Here is an 18,578-nt window from a genome sequence, read left to right as displayed (position 1 = left end):
AGTTTTGGATTTTTCATTTTAGTTTAGTTTTATTTAGTTTTGACTTTTTTTCTCCTCTAATTCAGTTAGTTTTAATTGGTTTTTAGAGCAGGTTTGATAGTTTTTATTAGTTTGCATTTTTTTCTAAGTGCCTCGTTCGAGTTTAGTTTTAGTATTAATTTCAGTTGTTTTTTTTTTATATCTTTTCTCGTCTTCTCTGTCGTCGTATTCAAATAAATCCCAGACAGGACTCTGCTGCTTTCTCCTAACTGTAGTCTCCATGTTTCCAGGTAGAGTGGGAACGAGAAGACGACTCTAAATAACAAGTGACGAGAAGTGACGGACCGTGAAATGCTGTATGTTGCCGCTAGCTAAAATTGCTAGAGCGAAATAAATCGATTTCATATCAATCTGACAAAGACGAAATCGAAGGGAATTTCATCCATAATTTTTAAACGGTTTAGTTAGTTTTATAAGCACGCAATACAGTTTCAGTTAGTTACAGTTTTTTTTAATTAATTATAGTTTTGATTTATTTCAGTTAACAAAAATGTTTTTTCAATTCTAGTTTTCATCATTTCGTTAGTTTTCGTTAACGTTAATAACCTTGGATGTAATAAAATGATTTGAACATCATTGATTGTTAATATCTTCAGTGTAATTTTTGCATTCCACAAATTTGACACCCCTGAGGTAGATGACGCTCAAATCACATGCTCTTATCATTCAACCTTAAATAAATAAATGCACAGTGTTGTTGTCAGTGTGTGATGTCATTCTGTGCTGCGACCACAGATGTTTGGGTTTTTTTTTTTACCTGTCGCTGGGTTCACGACCCTGCATCCGTCGTGTTGGCTGCTGTCCAGCGCACATGCAGCAGCGGTTAACCAGTGGAACGTATACTCGCAGTTCCGAACGGCGGAGATCAGAGTGGGGTGTGAGTCCTGGAACAAACACACATTGTACAGAACCACAATCAGAATCCTTTTTATTATTGTGTGTTACAGCTGCTCCATTCAAGTATAAAGAAAAGTAGAAGGAAATACAATCGCAATTCAATACTACAAAAAAAAAGAGAAAAAAAGAATGAAATGAAATTGTGTGAATTAATGATAGAATGGGTTTTAGTCCCATGGAATGTTTGTGTCAAAGCTACCAGATCTACTTCAAAAAAACTGTCTGTACATTAAAACACATTCACTTTACTGGTTCTTTATACTGAAACATTTATAAATCTATAGGATAAATGGATAGAAACCAGTAAATATGTGTAATAACAATTTATCATATATAAAACATCAGATAAAGCAGCACTTTGGTTATTTTTGTCCATTTTCTTGCCAGTTTTGTTCAGTTTTTATTCATTTTGTCTCATTTTGTTCTTTTTTTTTTTTTTTTACTAACTTTGCTGCTTATTTTTTGTCCTTACTCATTCTGATGCTTATGTTTGTCCATTTTTTCCTTATTTTGTAAACTCTTTGTTCATTGTGCTACTTGTTTGTGTTCATTTTTGTCCATTTTCTTGACTATTTTGTTCAGTTTCTGTCTCATTTTGTTAATTTTTCATGAATTTTGCTGCTTATTTTTTGTCTTTACTCATTTTGATGCTTATGTTTGTCCATTTTTTCCTTATTTTGTAAACTTTTTGTTCATTATACAACTTGTTTGTGTTCATTTTTGTCCATTTTCTTGACTATTTTGTTCAGTTTCTGTCTCATTTTGTTAATTTTTCATGAATTTTGCTGCTTATTTTTTGTCTTTACTCATTTTGATGCTTATGTTTGTCCATTTTTTCCTTATTTTGTAAACTTTTTGTTCATTATACAACTTGTTTGTGTTCATTTTTGTCCATTTTCTTGACTATTTTGTTCAATTTCTGTCTCATTTTGTTCATTTTTCATTAATTTTGCCGCAATTTTTTTTGTCTTTACTCATTTTGATGCTTTTTGTTTGTCCATTTTTTACTTGTTTTAACTTTCTGTTCATTGTGCTACTTGGGTTAATTTTTGTCCATTTTCTTGACTATTTTGTTCAGTTTTTGTCTCATTTTGTTCATTTTTCATTAATTTTGCTGCTAATTTTTTGTCTTTACTCATTTTAATGCTTATGTTTGTCCATTTTTTCCTTATTTTGTTAACTTTTTGTTCATTGTGCTACTTGTTTGTGCTCATTTTTGACGGTTTTCTTGACTATCTTGTTCAGCTTTTGTCTCATTTTGTTCATTTTTCAATAATTCTGGTGCTTATGTTTTGTCTTTAAACATTTTGATGCATATATTTGTTCACTTTTGGCCACTTTTTTCCTTATTATGTTAACTTTTTTAGTCAGTCTTCTTTCCATCCATCTTGTATCCCTCACCACTTTGTCTTTGTCACACTGGAAGTTAATGATGGTGGTCCTCTTGCGGGTTTCGTCTGGACAGGTTTGGCCGCTGGTGTACTGCAGTTTCAGGATGTTTCTCTCCATGGTGGGCCCAGACTCCACCTGCCCCAGACTCACGTACTCGTCTCCATCCTTCATACAGGACGCCGCATCAGACGGACAGTTCCATGAACCTGAAACACCACATAGACAGACTCAACGAGGAGCTTTCACGGGATTGGATGCAAATAAAATAAAGAAGGAAAATAAAGCGTTTGTGTTGGGAAAAAACAGGCCAGTTCTGACCTCCCTGCTGAACCAGAGATCTGCAGACGTTGATGTAAAAGGTCTGGTTGCCGCCAGTGCGATGCTCCGCCTCCCAGTTCTGGGAGTCCATCGCGAGGGGTGAAAGGTCATAGGAGTGGCCCTGACCGTCACTGAGGAAACAAAGGAACACACAAAAGATTTATGTTTTAACACTGCCGTTTGTGAACTGATCAGTAAAAAATGAGGCTTTGATTTAATTAATAACTTATTAGCCTCATCGTATAATTGCCTAAGTCAAACACTATATGGACAAAAGAATGTGGACACGTTGAATTCAGGTGTTTCCTTTCTAACAGGGGTCAGGGATACAAACCAATAATGACAAATGTAAAAATATAGTTTTAAATTGGGACAACTACAAGCACTCGGAGAGCGCAGACCTCCGCCAAGGCTGATCAGTGGCCCCCCCCACGCCAAGGAGGTTATGTTTTTGCCAGGGTTTGTTTGTTTGTCTGTCTGTCTGTCTGTTTGTCTGTCCGTTAGTGTGCAACATAACTCAAAAAGTTATGGACAGATTTTGATGAAATTTTCTGGTCTGCACACCCTCGATCACCACCAAAATTTAATCATTTCTTCCTTATCCCATTTCCAACAAACCCTGAAAATTTCATCCAAATCTGTCTATAACTTTTTGAGTTATGTTGCACACTAACGGACAGACAAACAGACAGACAGACAGACAAACAAACAAACCCTGGCAAAAACATAACCTCCTTGGTGGAGGTAAATATCATATTGATTATTAATACTGACAGGAAATATTGATGTTTTTATCTCAAATCTAACATTTTTGTCCATATAGTTTATAAACATCAATACTTCCTTAAAATCATTATTTTTTCATTTTTTCTTTTGTTTACTTATCAACCTTTTATGTAACATTACTGATATTTTGTTGGTTGATTTTGTTTGGATTTCACTGTCGACATGTTTGAAATAAAGATTTTAATCACTCAATCAAAAGTTTAAGGGGAGATTTTTCTTCCTCGGTGAGATGTGAAGAAAGTAGATGGTTAGTTGTGGTAGAAAATTATTATTTACAGTCAGAGCATGAAAAATGTTTTAGAAATTTAGAGGTAGAACATTAAAAATCATAGTCATGGATTTAAAAAAAAAAAAAAAAAATCAATGTTGAAAGAAATTAAGTAAAAAACATTTATTCAGTCATTTTGGTAGCAAAGATAACAATTTAAACCAAACTAACCAATGCAATGATATTTATATTATATATTATTATTATATCATATTTAGAGTGTATTATATAAATATGATATTTATCCCAAAATACAACTATATTATGACATTTGTTATTATTGTTTTGTATCCTAGACCCCTGTTAGAAAAGAAACCCCTGAATTCAACGTGTCCACATACTTTCGTCCACATAGTGTATGACTTGCTGTTTTGGAGAGTTTAGGTACATAGGTTAAAAACACCTTTGAAAGTTTCCTCTCTGAATGTATTTACCTATTTATGTTATTTCCCTCATAGAAAAAAAATGTTTTGTTATAATATATTTTAAAGATGTCAGCACAGACCAGGTGGAGACCGATCATGAAGAATAAAGCGCCAGATGAAAACAGTGGGTTTACTTGTATGAGCAGCTGGTGGTTTTGACTGGGATGCAGGCCAGAGCGGTTCTCCAGTGGAACATGTAGACGCACTCTTCAGTCTCCTTAATGAACTCTGGGGTTCCCTGATGAAAGAATATTTACAATTAGTCACAAAAAGCAAAGACAAACACACATATATGTACAAAAATGGCGGCACTTCTGTTACAATTGTCCATCTTCTGTAATACTTTTAGCATAAATTCTGAACTGAACGCTGTCAAACAACATGAAGGCTGTAGACATGAACTTAAATACATATATTTAACAAACTGACAGGTTAAAAATCAGCTAAATCAGTGAAATCAACTGAATAAATTAAGGTTTAACAGTGTTAAGGTGGTGAGTCTTATCTGAATTCACTCTTGTAACTGTCTCCATGTTTTTTCTTTTCCTACATTATCCTTTCATTTCTGACTGAATTAATCCACAAAGTAAAGGCAATGTACACTATATAGACAAAAGTATTGGGACACATTGAATTCAGGAGTTTCTCCCATTTGTCACAAGAAAAATCTCCCGTTAAACTTTAAGGAAATATTGATGTTTTTTTTTTTTTTTTATCTCAAATCCTCATGAACAGGACATCTTAAAGCTGTAGACATGATGTGTCCCAATACTTGTGTCCATATAGTTTAGTAACATCAATATTTCCTTAAAGTTGAATGGGAGATTTCTCTTCCTCAGTGAGATGTGAAGAAAGTAGATGGTCAGTTGTGGTAGAAAATTGTTATTTACAGTCAGAGCAGGAAAAATATTTTAGAAATTTAGAGGCAGAACATTTAAAATCATGGATAAAAAACAAAAAAACAAAAACAAAATTAAAGTTGAGAGAAATTAAGTAAAAACCATCTCTGAGGCATTTTGGAAGCAAAGATAATTTAAACCAAACTAACCAATGCAATATTTATTCCTAAATAAAACTATATCCTCTTAAGACCCAGGAAAGTGAAAATTTTAGCCTTTTTACATTAAACAATTGTCTTGATTGAAACCTGCACAATACAACAGTTTTTTCAGATACATTTTAAAATTATAATCATTATTATTATTATTATTTGTTAACCTCCTGAGACCCAGGAAATATCAGCAAAGTACCAGCTTTTTTTGTTTTTTATTAAATAAGTGCCTATATTGGAAACATCATGATGCAACAGTTTTTCAGATGCAGTTTTTTTTTATTTTTATGGAATGTCCTTTGTGGTGGACAGTTTTCTTTCCTGTTTTTTTTTGTATAAAGTTGTGAAACTCTTGCCCAAAAATGTGGACAGAAAACCCATAGCTGGGTCTTAGGAGGTTAATGGAACGTCCTTCACAATGGACTGTATTTTTTAAGTAAAACTGTCAAACTTTTGTCCCCTACAGAGGACAAAAATGCATTGCTGGGCCTCAGGAGGATATTCCGACATCAGTCATTATCGTTTTGTATTTCAGACCCCTGTTAGAAAAGAAACACCTGAATTCAATGTGTCCACATACTTTTGTCCACATAGTGAATATATAAAATTCTAGAAAAAAATAAGAGGTCACTGGTTTGACTGTTAACACACGTGTTTCGGCCAAATTAATCTTTTTTAGTGACAACGTTCCTCTCAAAACCCATCTGAAAACATTTTCAGTTGGAGATTTTATTATCCAGCTTTCATTTTAATCTGTGAAAACTATGACGCAACTCAAAGTCACCATCTCTGGGTTTGTGTAAAACTTACCGGCATCATGTCGGGATGGCAGGAGAAGTGAACCACTGTGGATCTTTGGTAGATCTTATGACAAACCTCTCCGCTGGTGTAGTTCAAGAGGAGCGTGCCATCGATGTAACTGAGCACCTGACTTTCATATCCTGAAGACACAATCAGAACGGAGATTTAGAGTTTTTGTGCACGGGGACAGAGGCATAAATTTAACCCTTAGATGTACGAATGTCTCGACCGTTCACTCTTCCAGAAATGGGTCAAAAATGATCCCTGTTAAAATAAAGCTGCTTTTATGACACTTTTGTCATGTTCAAAATAATCATGTGGATTATATGTTGGTCCATAAAGGAATGATTTCCTGTTTGAACTGCTTTTTATTTTTCATTTTTCAACATTTTTAACAATTAAAATTTTTGTAAATATATTTTGAAAATTTGAAAAGCAAAGTATATAATATAATATATAAAACAGGTTAGTATTACCGTTTAAATTCTAATTATCATGATAACCGTGTTTGATTACCGCACTTTTCCAGAGAAAACGCCGATGTAAAAATCTGCTTTTATGTCAAATCTTTGTGTATAGTTTTAATTTAGTACTACTGATGTGCCTCTTGGTCAGGTCTCCCTCGAAAAAGAGATTTCATCTCAAGGGACTTCCTGGTTAAATAAAGGTTAAATAAATAAAAACAGTACAATTTTAATTTTCTATACCTAATATTTGGAACCAATATTCACTTTTAAATTTTTGAAAAGGTTCATTAAGCATCTTTGTGTTTTTTATGCAGTAAATTATATACATTTTTCAAATTGGATTTTATATTTTTTTTTGTGTGTGTGTTTTTTTGTCCTTTTATGTTGATACGGTAGGTTAAACTGAAAAAATAATAGCCAGATGATATAAATGAAGTTGTGCTGAAAAAAAAAAAGATGCCAAACATGAGTATAGTAAACATTTGTTTATATAGTATATAAAGGCAAAATCAAAAATACTTAAAAATGGCCAAAATAGACTCAGACCACGAAGGGTTAATACTTGAATGTTTCTGCAACAGAAAGTGCATTATGCCTGTTATTTTATTTGTTTTTTTGTTGTTGTTTTTCTTGTTGTTTTTTTCAAAATACAACTTGGTTAAATTATTTCAGTGTGTGTATTAGTACTTTTTGAACATTTGGAGCACAATTTCAACAATACCATTGAAAATAATGATTTTACCGTGATAATTTTAGTCACAATAACCGTGATATGAAATTGCATCCCTAGTCAGTAAGATGCTTTTGTAAAGAATACCTGGAATCTGAAATAATAACTTTTTATTACGAAGCTACTACATGAAAACAACTCCACTGTGTCATTTCGACCCACTTCTGCATCTACGTGTTAAAACAGGCTCTTTGTGAACTGTGTACCTGCGATCTTGTGGTTACTTCCGTCCACTTGACAGGATGACACTGCAGCACCACTGGGGTCTTTGTGGGTGCACACGTCCCCCTCCAGCCCCCCGCAGATCGCCAGGTGGTAGGTGTACTTCCCGCTTACGACTGCGTAATCGTGGCCTTTCAGGGAACTCAGGTTGAACTCGTAGCCGCTTTTTTCATCCCGAACGCGACACTCGGAACCTGAGAGGAAAAGATTTACACAAATTGAAGGTTTAGACAACGAAACCATGAAGACCCAAATATAAACCAGTGATCAAAAGCATCTACTGATCTAAAATGTTTAAGAACTGTTGAATCACTCATCCTATCAGTACATGTAAATAATTGGTGTAAAACACAGTTTGTCGTTTTTTCATGGTCATCAGATATGACCCATTTGGACGTTCAGAGGCTCCATAGTTACCATGGAAACATCGTCATCTTCTACAACACTGATTCACCAGTAAAACCCGTGGAGTTGGATCACTTGTTTTATGTTCAGTTATTTATATTTTTGCTGAAAAAGTCACTTTTTCCCCAGTTTTATCTGTTTCTAAAATAATAACCCTCAACTTTAATTTGAGCTTTTATGAACATCTATACGATCAGTGAATTAAATACGGGAAAACACCCTGATTTTTACTGGAAAAACACAAAAGAAAGTGGATAATATTACAATGAATGGGGATAAATTATGTAAACGAAGGTTAAATATAGAGAAAAATTCATACGGAACTGCCACAGAAGAAGCACTGGGTCTTTCTGGGTTAAGATGGCATTTAGACCTTTACAATTATGTGGAATATTTGTCTTAAACGTGTCTGGTTCAAAAGTTATGAATCTAAAAGTAGTGTAGAGTAGAGTTGGATCAGTGACAGTGGATGGACACACTGGGTTTATGTTCAGTTAATGAAATATTTTACTGAAAAAGACACGTTTTCTCAAGTTTTCTCTGTTTTTTGGTATGATAAACCTCAAATGTAATCTCAGTATGATGATTAAAGTACATGATCAGTAAAATAAATATAGGAAAATACCAGATTTTCACTGAAAAAATGCAAAATGGAGAGGATAGTATAATGATAAATGGTGATAAATCCCTTAAAAAAGGTTAAATAGGGACAAAAATTAATTTGGGAACTGCCATAATAGTAGTGCTGGGTCTTTCTGGGTTAATACTGTAAAAAACTCTGATATGACATTGTTTTCTATTTCATACATTTATGCACATCGTCACAGTGGTTGTTTATGATGCGAAAAGACTCCAAATATTATACAGTTATTAGAATAATTCCCTACATAACCAGCACCATCTGATATTAAAATGCTTAAAAGAACAATTCACACCAATTTTTCCAACAAAATTATTTTTGTAATGATAAAAGGGTGTATAAAAGGTCATAAAACTATATTGAAAATAGAAATATATGATTGAGATTTCAAATTATAACAGTGATAAGTTATGTTATCATTCATTCTTCGAGAACTTTCCGAGGGACTGAATTTAGTTTGTATAAAAAGTTCCGTAATTTTCTTGAAAATCCTTTATTAGCAAAAATTTTAATGGATTTAGAAACTTAAGATGTTATACTATTGAACTACAAAAAGTTTGAAAACATTATCTCATTTCTAATTTTTTGATTCAAAGTCAACAGGCGCGACCCTTCTGTATTGTGAGAAAAGGAAATCGCACAATAACAGGAGTTTTAATTAAAAAAAAAACAGCAACATCAGGGTTATTATAGTGAATTAACCCTGAAGGACCCAGTGTGACTTTTGTGGCAGTTCTAAAATGTTACCTTCTCTATATTTAACTTTTCTTTAGGGATTTATCACCATTTATTTATAATACTACCCTCTGTGTTTTGTGTTTTTTCAATGAAAGTCATGTATTTTCCTAAATTTAATTCTCTGATCATGTAGATGTTCATAAAAGCTCACATAAAAGTTGACGGTTATTATATGAAAAATGGAGAAACTGAAGAAAAAGTGACTTTTCAGTAAAATCTCTCATTAACTGAACATCAACCCAGTGTTTCCATCCACTGTCATTGATCCAACTCCATGGGTTTTACTGGTGAATCAATGTTGTAGAGCAGGGGTGTCAAACATGTGGCCCGGGGGCCAAAACCGGCCCGCCAAAGGTTCCAGTAAGGCCCGCGGGATGAATTTACAAAGCGCAGAAATTACACTTAAGATATTCACAATCAAGGATGTCAAACTTGTTTTAGATCAGGTTCCACATACAGAACAATGTGATCTCAACTAAAATAACAACATAGTAACCTATAAGTAATGACTCCAAATTTTCTTAGTTTAATGTGAAAAATATAATATGACATTACACCTCTAAATAATGACAACTCCATTTTTTCCCTTTGTTTTAGTGTGAAAAGTTACATTAAATTATGAAAATATTAACATTTACAAACTATCCTGAATGTGAAAAACCTGAAACCTGAAAAATGACATTTTAACATTATTTTTCCTGTTATTAAATATTTTGTGTCTTTGTAAATCCAATCCGTAATATGCATGTGTAAGTGGTTAGTTGAGGTGTAATAATGTTAAAATTGCACTTATTTTTCTCAAGAAATTTCAGTTTTTTCAGGTTATTCACATCATTTTTGTTTTGATAGTTTGTAAATGTACATATTTTCATAATTTAATTTTGATTGCACTAAAACAAAGAGAAAAATTTGGAGCCGTCATTATTTACAGGTTATTATGATATTGTTTTACTGGTCCGGCCCACTGGAGATCAATTAGGGCTTAATGTTGGCAGAATGTGGCATCTTTTAAATCACTTCTTAAAACACACTTTTATAGACTTGCTTTTATGTGATGTTTGTCCCTTTTAACCCTTTCATGCATAGTGGTCACTCCAGTGGACAGCTATTCTACAGCTGTTCTCTTGTATATTCATGGATGTTGTTGTTCTTTTCTTTTCTTTTTTTTTTTTTTTTTTTTACACATATCTTTATTAAAGTTTTAAGACACTACATATCTTTTCTGGCATGAACTGGTAACATTATGTAGATCTCTCCTGAGGATAAACCCCCAGAATCACATGCCCTCCCCATAGTTTTCACACAATTGATCGGTAAATACATATTTCTGTGCGTCAAAAATTAAACAGCTGAGTGGACATTTTTGCAACTTCATGAAAAATACGCTCATAAGAATTTTTTTTCGTTATTATTATTATTATTATTATTATTATTATTTGTAATTATTTTTATTTTATTTCTTTATTTTTCAGAAGAAAATTTGCAATCGTATTGTTTTTTTCATGCCTAAAGAGGAATAAAAACACTCAGGAAAAAAAAAATTGAGGTTCTAGGTTCTAATAATTCGTGCATGAAAGGGTTAATTTTAATTTTAAATTTTTTAAAATTTGAATCTTATCCTGTTTGATTGTTGGTTTATATTCTCATACATGATGTTGTTTTATCTCACGCCTTTATTTTTGCATTGATTTGACAGCATCATGTTACATTATCCCTGCCCTCTTTATTCCAATTCATTTAATGTATTGGAGGTGTCTTGTTTCTGCATTGTTGTACACATCTCTCCTATTGTGTTGCTTCTGTTTTAGTGTTTTTACTTACATCCTGTATCCTGCTGTTGTGCCCTTTACTTGTTTGTCAAAAGCACTTTGTAAACTTTGTTTTTAAAAGCTGCTATATAAATAAAGCTATTATTATTATATTATTATTAATGTGGCCCCTGAACTAAAATGAGTTTGACAGCCCTGTTGTTGAGGCTCAGAACAATTCTAATTATTTATTTTTTTACCTGTGTACTTCCTGATGGGACAGGCCTCGCGCGTCCTCCAGATGAAGACGTATTCACACCCGTCTGTACGATCAAACATGGGCGAACTCTAGAAGAAAACAACAAACAAACAGTCAATTAAAAACAAACAAACAAACACAGAGGCATATGAAAGCACAAACAGATGGGACTGGACTTGAACACCCACTGGGCTGTCGTCACACTGGAGGACGATGCGTGTGCTGTAGTGGGAAGTGGGTCCACACTGGTCCCCGTTCTGGTACACGATGCTGATGGACCCGTCCTCGGCCACCTGTGGACTGGACTGGATGTAACCCAGGTTGTAGCTTTTCCCATTGATGACCCCACAGGCGCCCAGAGGTCCCACTGTCGAACAGACGAACACATGAACAAGATGTCAAATACACTGTATCAAAGTTAAACTCATTTTAGTTCAGAGGCCACATGCACCCCAATATGATCTCAAGTGGGCCGGACCAGTAAAATAACACCAGTGAAAAAAGCAAAATTACATTATGATAACACTGGTCTGCAGGGAAAATGCTTCCAGAATAAAAGTAATGAAATTATACCACATGAGAGTCACTGATAAAGAACAATCAAGTAAAAAATGCTGGTTGGCTGTAGGTTCCAAGATCCAGCCTTGGGTCAAAATGTGAAATTCAAGAATTAACCAGAGAATGGGTTTGACTCAAAAGGAATATTTGTCTCAGAGCTACAAGATCTACTTCAAAACACTGTCTGCACATTCGAATACATTCACTTTACAGGTTCTATTTAGTGGAAGATTTATAAAACTATTATATAAATGTACATAAACCAATATATACAGGGTGGGAGAAGCAAAATGTACAATATTTTGAGGCAGGGATTGAAAGACAGTGTATGACCAATTAGTTTCTTGAAAGTCATGAGAATTTATTTGCCACAAGAAAATGTCCATAATAGAAAATGTTTTTATTCTATGTGTCCTCCTTCTTTCTCAATAACTGCCTTCACACGCTTCCTGAAACTTGCGCAAGTGTTCCTCAAATATTCAGGTGACAACTTCTCCCATTCTTCTTTAATAGTATCTTCCAGACTTTCTGGTAATAGGTTTGCTCATAGTCATTCTCTTCTTTCCATTATAAACAGTCTTTATGGACACTCCAACTATTTTTGAAATCTCCTTTGGTGTGACGAGTGCATTCAGCAAATCACACACTCTTTGACGTTTGCTTTCCTGATTACTCATATGGGCAAAAGTTTCTGAAAAGGTATGGATAATAGTGTTAGGTATGATTATGACATCAATATATGTTTGGTTTCAAAACAATTGACGTAGTGCCTGCTGAGAAAAAACAACTAAATGTTCATTGTAAATTTTGCTTCCCCACCCTGTATGTGTAATAACACTTAATCATATACCTTGAAAACATCAGCAAACCGGCACTTTTGTCATTTATTTTCCAATTAATCTTATTAAAATACGTAACATTTAGCACATTTAATGTCTGAAGCAGATCATTTCTAAAAAAAATTGTAGACCAGTGTAATTGTTTACATCTACAACATTTCCTTAAAAATCTGAATAACGTGAATAGGGGTGTAAGAAAATATCGGTTCTGCAGTATATTGCGATATTTTCTTTCACAATACTGTATCGATATTTTTAGGTATTTATTCAAATGCTGATATTGTGGACGTTCATTTTTGTTTTTTTTGTTTATATTTTGTTAATTATTATTTAACACTCTTTTATTAAATAATGTTAGTTCCTTTGTTGGGATTGCACAAAAATAATGTTCGTTCGTTCATTCTGCCTCAGTTTATCATTTACAGAAAAAAACGAAAACTAATAAAATCTAGCAAACCTGCTCTAAAAACGAATGAAAACGAACTGAATTAGAGAAAAAAAAAGTCAAAACTAAAGAAAACTAAACTATAATGAAAAACCCAAAATTATCATAACCTTGCTCTGAATGCAGCGACTCAAATTTGTGGATATTATCATTTTAATAAAAGCTCACAGTGACACTGAACATGTGTTTGTGAGCCTGTTACATATATTTTCTTGGTTTTATTTCTATGATAATCAGTCATGACATGTCGGCCAAGAAAAATCTGAACCAAAATGTAAGATCAACTGAGAAACACTGTTGTAAAAAAGAGAAAATGTTGACGTAAACATGTGATTAACCACATAAAGATGGAAATAACAGAGTATAACATTAAGAGTCTGGTCTTATCCAGCTCTAAATGTAAAAGGTCATGAGATAACTTTTGTTATGATTTGGTGCAATATAAATACAATTTGATTTGATTTTGATAATATGACATTACCTGTTTTTATATTGACACGTTATGTACAGTCGCGGGAAAAAAATCATTAGACCACCCCCTGTTTTCTTCAAATTCTTGTTCATTTTAATGCCTGCTCCAACTAAAGGCACATTTGTTTGGACAAATATAATGATAACAAAAATAGCTCGTAGTAGTTTAATTTCAGAGCTGATATCTATCCATTTAACATGTTTTCTTGATAATAACCAAAATCACTTCAGTTCTTCCGTCAGTATCTATGGAGTTGTACTGACAAAAACAGTGCTTTTAGACATTCCATGTTTTCTTTTCTGTCTGTTTTAGTCACATGATACACACAGGAGTAAATACTGGATTGCATAACCATTGTTTTGGATGACTTTTGATGGTGTAATAGTTTTTTCTGCAACCGTATATGTATATTACATAGCCTTTATCTTGAGTAAAATGACAGGATGAAGTGTTTTAAACTGTAAGGTTTTATTATTTTCCTACTGAATGGATTATTTGGTACAAACAGAAGGAATATTCAAGTCTTTCCTGACTACGGTGGTTTTATTCTGACTGGGCTGTTTTTCTGATTACCAGTGGAATATCAGCATCTACGAGTCAAAAAATTCTCAGACAAATATCAAAGATAGCTCCGGCAACTGAACACAGAACGAATCTACCAATGGAAACCTAGATGGCAAAAGAACTGAGACTATAACGGGCCTTATGTAGGGAAAAACTGCAAAATCGGAGAACTTTTTGACTCTCTCTCTAACGTAAATTAAATGACTGACACAGTGGGGGCTGTACTGACCGGGACAGTCCTGCAGAGAGGGGAGGGGTCTGCAGACGTTGATGTAAAACCTGCGAGACTTGACCCCGTCGGTGTCGATGGGGATCCAGGGGGTGTCGTCTTCGTTACGGGCCAGATGACTCAAGTCGTACTCGTTACCGTGGGAATCTGAAGAACACAGTCGGACAAAGTTAACATTCAAAACCAACAGCAACAATCACTCTGACAATTTAAGACAGAATATATGCTTTTACTTTTTTTTTTTTTTTTGTATGTAAGTTGTGACTTCTTGATCCTGTTGTTTGTGTTATGTATGTTTAACCATGTTTGTAGTAAAATAAGAAAAAAAAAAAAAAAAAAACGTTAAAAAAAAAAGTAAAAAGATTGCCGATAGGCTGTTATTTCAGGTTGTAATTTGTTGTTCAGATTATTCATATTTTCATAATGTAATTTACATTTACACATTTGGCAGATGCTTTTTTCCAAAGTGACTTATAGGGGTAAAACCAAAAATAAAAGAAAAATACAAAAATAGATTAAAGACATTAAACAGCTGTACAATTAAAACACTGTCATACAGAAGAATAAAAAAGCAAAACGATAGACTAAAATACAAGAATAGATTAAAAAGACATAAAAAAAAAACAGCTGTACAATTAAAAACAGTGCAATAATATAATAATAATAATAATAATAATAATAATAATAATTATAATAATAATAATATTTGCACTACATCATATCAAACCATATTTGCACTCTCCTTTTTAAACACTTTTTTATTCAAATTTATATGACTGTTTTACGTGTATGTGTATGTTTATGTATATGTTTTATGCTGCTGACAACACTGAATTTCCCCATTGTGGGATCAATAAAGGAATATCTTATCTCTTATCTTATAAGACAAGACAAGTGGGGAAAAAAAAAATAGTGTGAGATACTACCTGGTAAAATGTCCAAATAAAAGAGAATAAACAAGCAAAGGTGTCAGAAAAATGGGCAATGATGACTGGGAGTACAGTTGGTGTCGGCTGCTGCCTTATTGGTACAGACAGCTGCCTGTCAGCCAGCTGAGCCCATAAAAGAAAAAGAAAAGAAAAAAAAAAACAAAACAGTGCAGTAAAAATACCAATAATTTAACTTTCACACTAAAACAAAGAGCCAAATGTGGATTTTTATTTATGTGTTATTGTGCCTTTTTTTTTTTTCCAATTATCTTCTCTATCTTTACTATATATCTATCTATCTTTATCTCTAGATTTTATTACATTTTTTTTGCAACAAATGGCTCAGTACATCACCCGGTCTATAAGAAAATTACAAAAAAAAAAAAAAAGGGTATACTAATCCAAGATAAAGCAATTAGTCCACAGTCTGGAGTTATAGTGAAGATAAAACAAAGATCAGACAATCAAGCAGTGACAGGTGAGATCAGTAGTGATCTAATTGTAAACAGGCACCAAAGATTTTCAGTCATTGATGAGGTCTGAAAGCACAGAAGTGACTGATGAGTTTGTGAAACGGAGGTATGGAGTCCAAATTTTCATAAACTGTCCCTTTGAAGAATGAAGTAAACAGGTCAAATAGTCCACAGGAATGCATTCCTTAAGGATTTTATGCCAAGTCGTTTTAGTGGGAGGTTTGTCATTTATCCAAGACATGAAGATATTTTTCCTTGCAGCATATGCGAGGATATCATTCAGTCTTTTCAAGCTGATGTCGATAATGTCCCCACTTGGATGTCCCAAGAGTAGAGATAAAGGGTCCAGTTTCAAAGACACTCCGAGGATCTTTTCCATATCTTGTAAAATATCTACCCAGTAGGATTGAATTTTTAGACATGACCAGACACAGTGTATATAGGTTCCTACAGTAGACCTGCACTTCAAACACAGAGGTGAAAGTTGGTTATTCATCTGGTGTCTCTTATTAGGGGAAATTTGCACACGGTGCAAATTTTGAATTGAAACAGCCTTGCACGGTTACATACCGAGATTTTTTTTGTATGGTTCCAGATTGTGTCCCATTCCTCTTTACTGATGTCTACACCAAGTTCATTTTGCCACACCTGTGCTACACGATGAGTGTTTATGTTCAACCCATCGGTCTGATTCAACACAGTTATTGTGCCTTTTATTTCACTGGTCCTGTCCACAGCATATTCACTTCAGATCATTTTGGGTTGAATATAGAACCTGAATAAAATGACTTTGACCCCCTGTATTCACAGATTCCACACCCTCGTTCACTCTGTATGTTCACATATGTGTACGTACCGCTGATCTGGCAGCTGACCGGAGCGGGGATACAGGCCAGAGCCGTGGAGAACTCAAACAGGATGTCGTGGACGACGTGGCTGTCCGTCGAACTCAGCTCCTCGTGCACAAGCTTTAAGGAGCCGTTGTGAGCGTTCCGATCACAGGCGAAATTAATGGTGAAGGTATCCCGACTCGCTGGAAGATGAATGTGGAAGAAAATACAAAGATTCAGATACTGATGAGATTTATAGGGTGTTCGCTCTTTATCCAAATAAAAAGTCCAGACTTTTTCTAAACTGCTATTTTTTCCCAAAGACATCGACTTTATGTACTTTTATATTTGCGTGTCTACTTTTTTGGTTGAGATTGTACCAGTTGTGTGTAGTAGAAAAGTTAATTTTAATGAATGTATGAATGCATAATTCACAGTAAATCATGTTTTACTAACAGAAACTTTTTCAAAACATATGAAAATCACAAAAGTGCATGGATATCACACAAATAAGTTTCACTACACTGCAAAAATCTAAATCTTACCAAGTGTATTTTTCTCATGTCTAGTCCAAATATCTCATCACACTTAAAATAAGACAGAACCACCTAAAGCGCAGGTGTCAAACATGCGGCCCGGGGGCCAAAATCGGCCCGCCAAAGGGTCCGATATGACCCGCAGGATGAATTTGCAAAGTGCAGAAGACATTAACAGTCAAGGGCGTCAAACTCAAAAATAATAGCATAATAACCTAGAATTAATGACTCCAAAAAAAATAATATGACATCATGCCAATAAATAATGGCAACACCATTGTTTTTCTCTTTAATTTACTGCAAAGAGGATTAAATTCTGACATCCTTTAATAATAAAACGTCAATAACCTGAACAAATATGAGCGACCTGAAATGTCTAAAGAAAAATAAGTGCAATTTTAACAATATTCTGCCTGTTTTGTGTCTTGGTAGATCTGATCTGTAATGCACAAGTAGAAATCATAAATTGAGGCATAATATTTGATCAGATTTTTTTTTTATTATTATTTCTTCTTATTTTTCTTCAGAAATTTCAGTTTTTTCAGGTTATTCACATCTTTTTTGTTTGGATAATTTGTAAAATGTAAATGTTTTCATAATTTAATGTTATTTTTTGCATATAAAAATTTTGGAGTTGTCATTATTTATAAGCTATTATGCTACTATTTGACTGGTCTGGCCCACTGGAGATCAAATTGAGCTGAATGTGGCCCCTGAAAGAAAATGAGTTCGAGACCCCTGACCTAAAGAGGAACTTTTCAGTGAGATATACAGGGGTTGGACAAAATAATGGAAACACCTTAAAAAATCAACAAAATATAATTTAATATGGTGTAGGTCCGCCTTTTGCGGTAATTACAGCCTCAATTCTCTGAGGTATTGATTCATACAACTTGTGAATTGTTTCCAAAGGAATTTGAAGCCATTCTTCAGTTAGAATACCCTCCAACTCTTTTAGAGACGATGGCGGTGGAAATCGACGTCTTACTTGAATCTCTAAAACTGACCATAAATGCTCAATAATGTTGAGGTCTGGGGACTGTGCCGGCCATACGAGATGCTCAACTTCATTAGAATGTTCCTCATGCCATTCTTTAACAATTCTAGCTGTATGGATTGGGGCATTATCATCTTGAGGTGAAGGTGTTTCCATTATTTTGTCCAACCCCTGTAAGAACTGATTTTTAGACAACAGATCTGGAAAATCTGATTTCAAGAAATCTTACCAAGATAATTTGTACTTGTTCCACTGGCACATTTTTTGTTTGAATTAAGCAAAAAAAATCTGCCAATGGAACAAGTGAAAATTATCTTAATTGATTTTAAATTGAAATCAGATTTTTTAATTAGGACGATTTCCAGTAAAGGGTGATCGTCAAATTGATTTCATCGATCTCGTGTCTCTGGGCCACACGCCTCTGGGCTACCGTAGGCTCCTCCTCCTAACTATAAGAGTGGTCTTTAACAGAATTTCGTGCAATGACCACGGACCTTAAATCTGTGAAGGCATCATGGAA

At 34.0% G+C, this 18,578-nt stretch overlaps 1 protein-coding gene across 1 annotated transcript in view; it reads right to left on the bottom strand.

Moving 5' to 3' along the window:
* The window catches only part of igf2r (insulin-like growth factor 2 receptor), a 131,786-nt gene that overhangs the window by 44,979 nt on the left and 68,229 nt on the right, over nt 1-18,578 (bottom strand). Inside the window, exons 23-32 of the mRNA XM_030128409.1 lie at nt 16,552-16,728; nt 14,294-14,440; nt 11,375-11,553; nt 11,188-11,275; nt 7,381-7,590; nt 5,987-6,117; nt 4,260-4,363; nt 2,647-2,777; nt 2,338-2,534; nt 797-923 (exon numbers count right to left, since the gene is read on the bottom strand). Coding sequence (XP_029984269.1) covers nt 797-923; nt 2,338-2,534; nt 2,647-2,777; nt 4,260-4,363; nt 5,987-6,117; nt 7,381-7,590; nt 11,188-11,275; nt 11,375-11,553; nt 14,294-14,440; nt 16,552-16,728 — 1,491 coding nt within the window. The remainder of the gene's footprint in view (nt 1-796; nt 924-2,337; nt 2,535-2,646; nt 2,778-4,259; nt 4,364-5,986; nt 6,118-7,380; nt 7,591-11,187; nt 11,276-11,374; nt 11,554-14,293; nt 14,441-16,551; nt 16,729-18,578) is intronic.

This window comes from Sphaeramia orbicularis, chromosome 24 (assembly GCF_902148855.1).
Source record: "Sphaeramia orbicularis chromosome 24, fSphaOr1.1, whole genome shotgun sequence".
NCBI lineage: Eukaryota > Metazoa > Chordata > Actinopteri > Kurtiformes > Apogonidae > Sphaeramia > Sphaeramia orbicularis.
The sequence above is the reverse complement of the archived record's forward strand: the minus strand, read 5'-3'. Positions and strand labels throughout refer to the sequence as shown.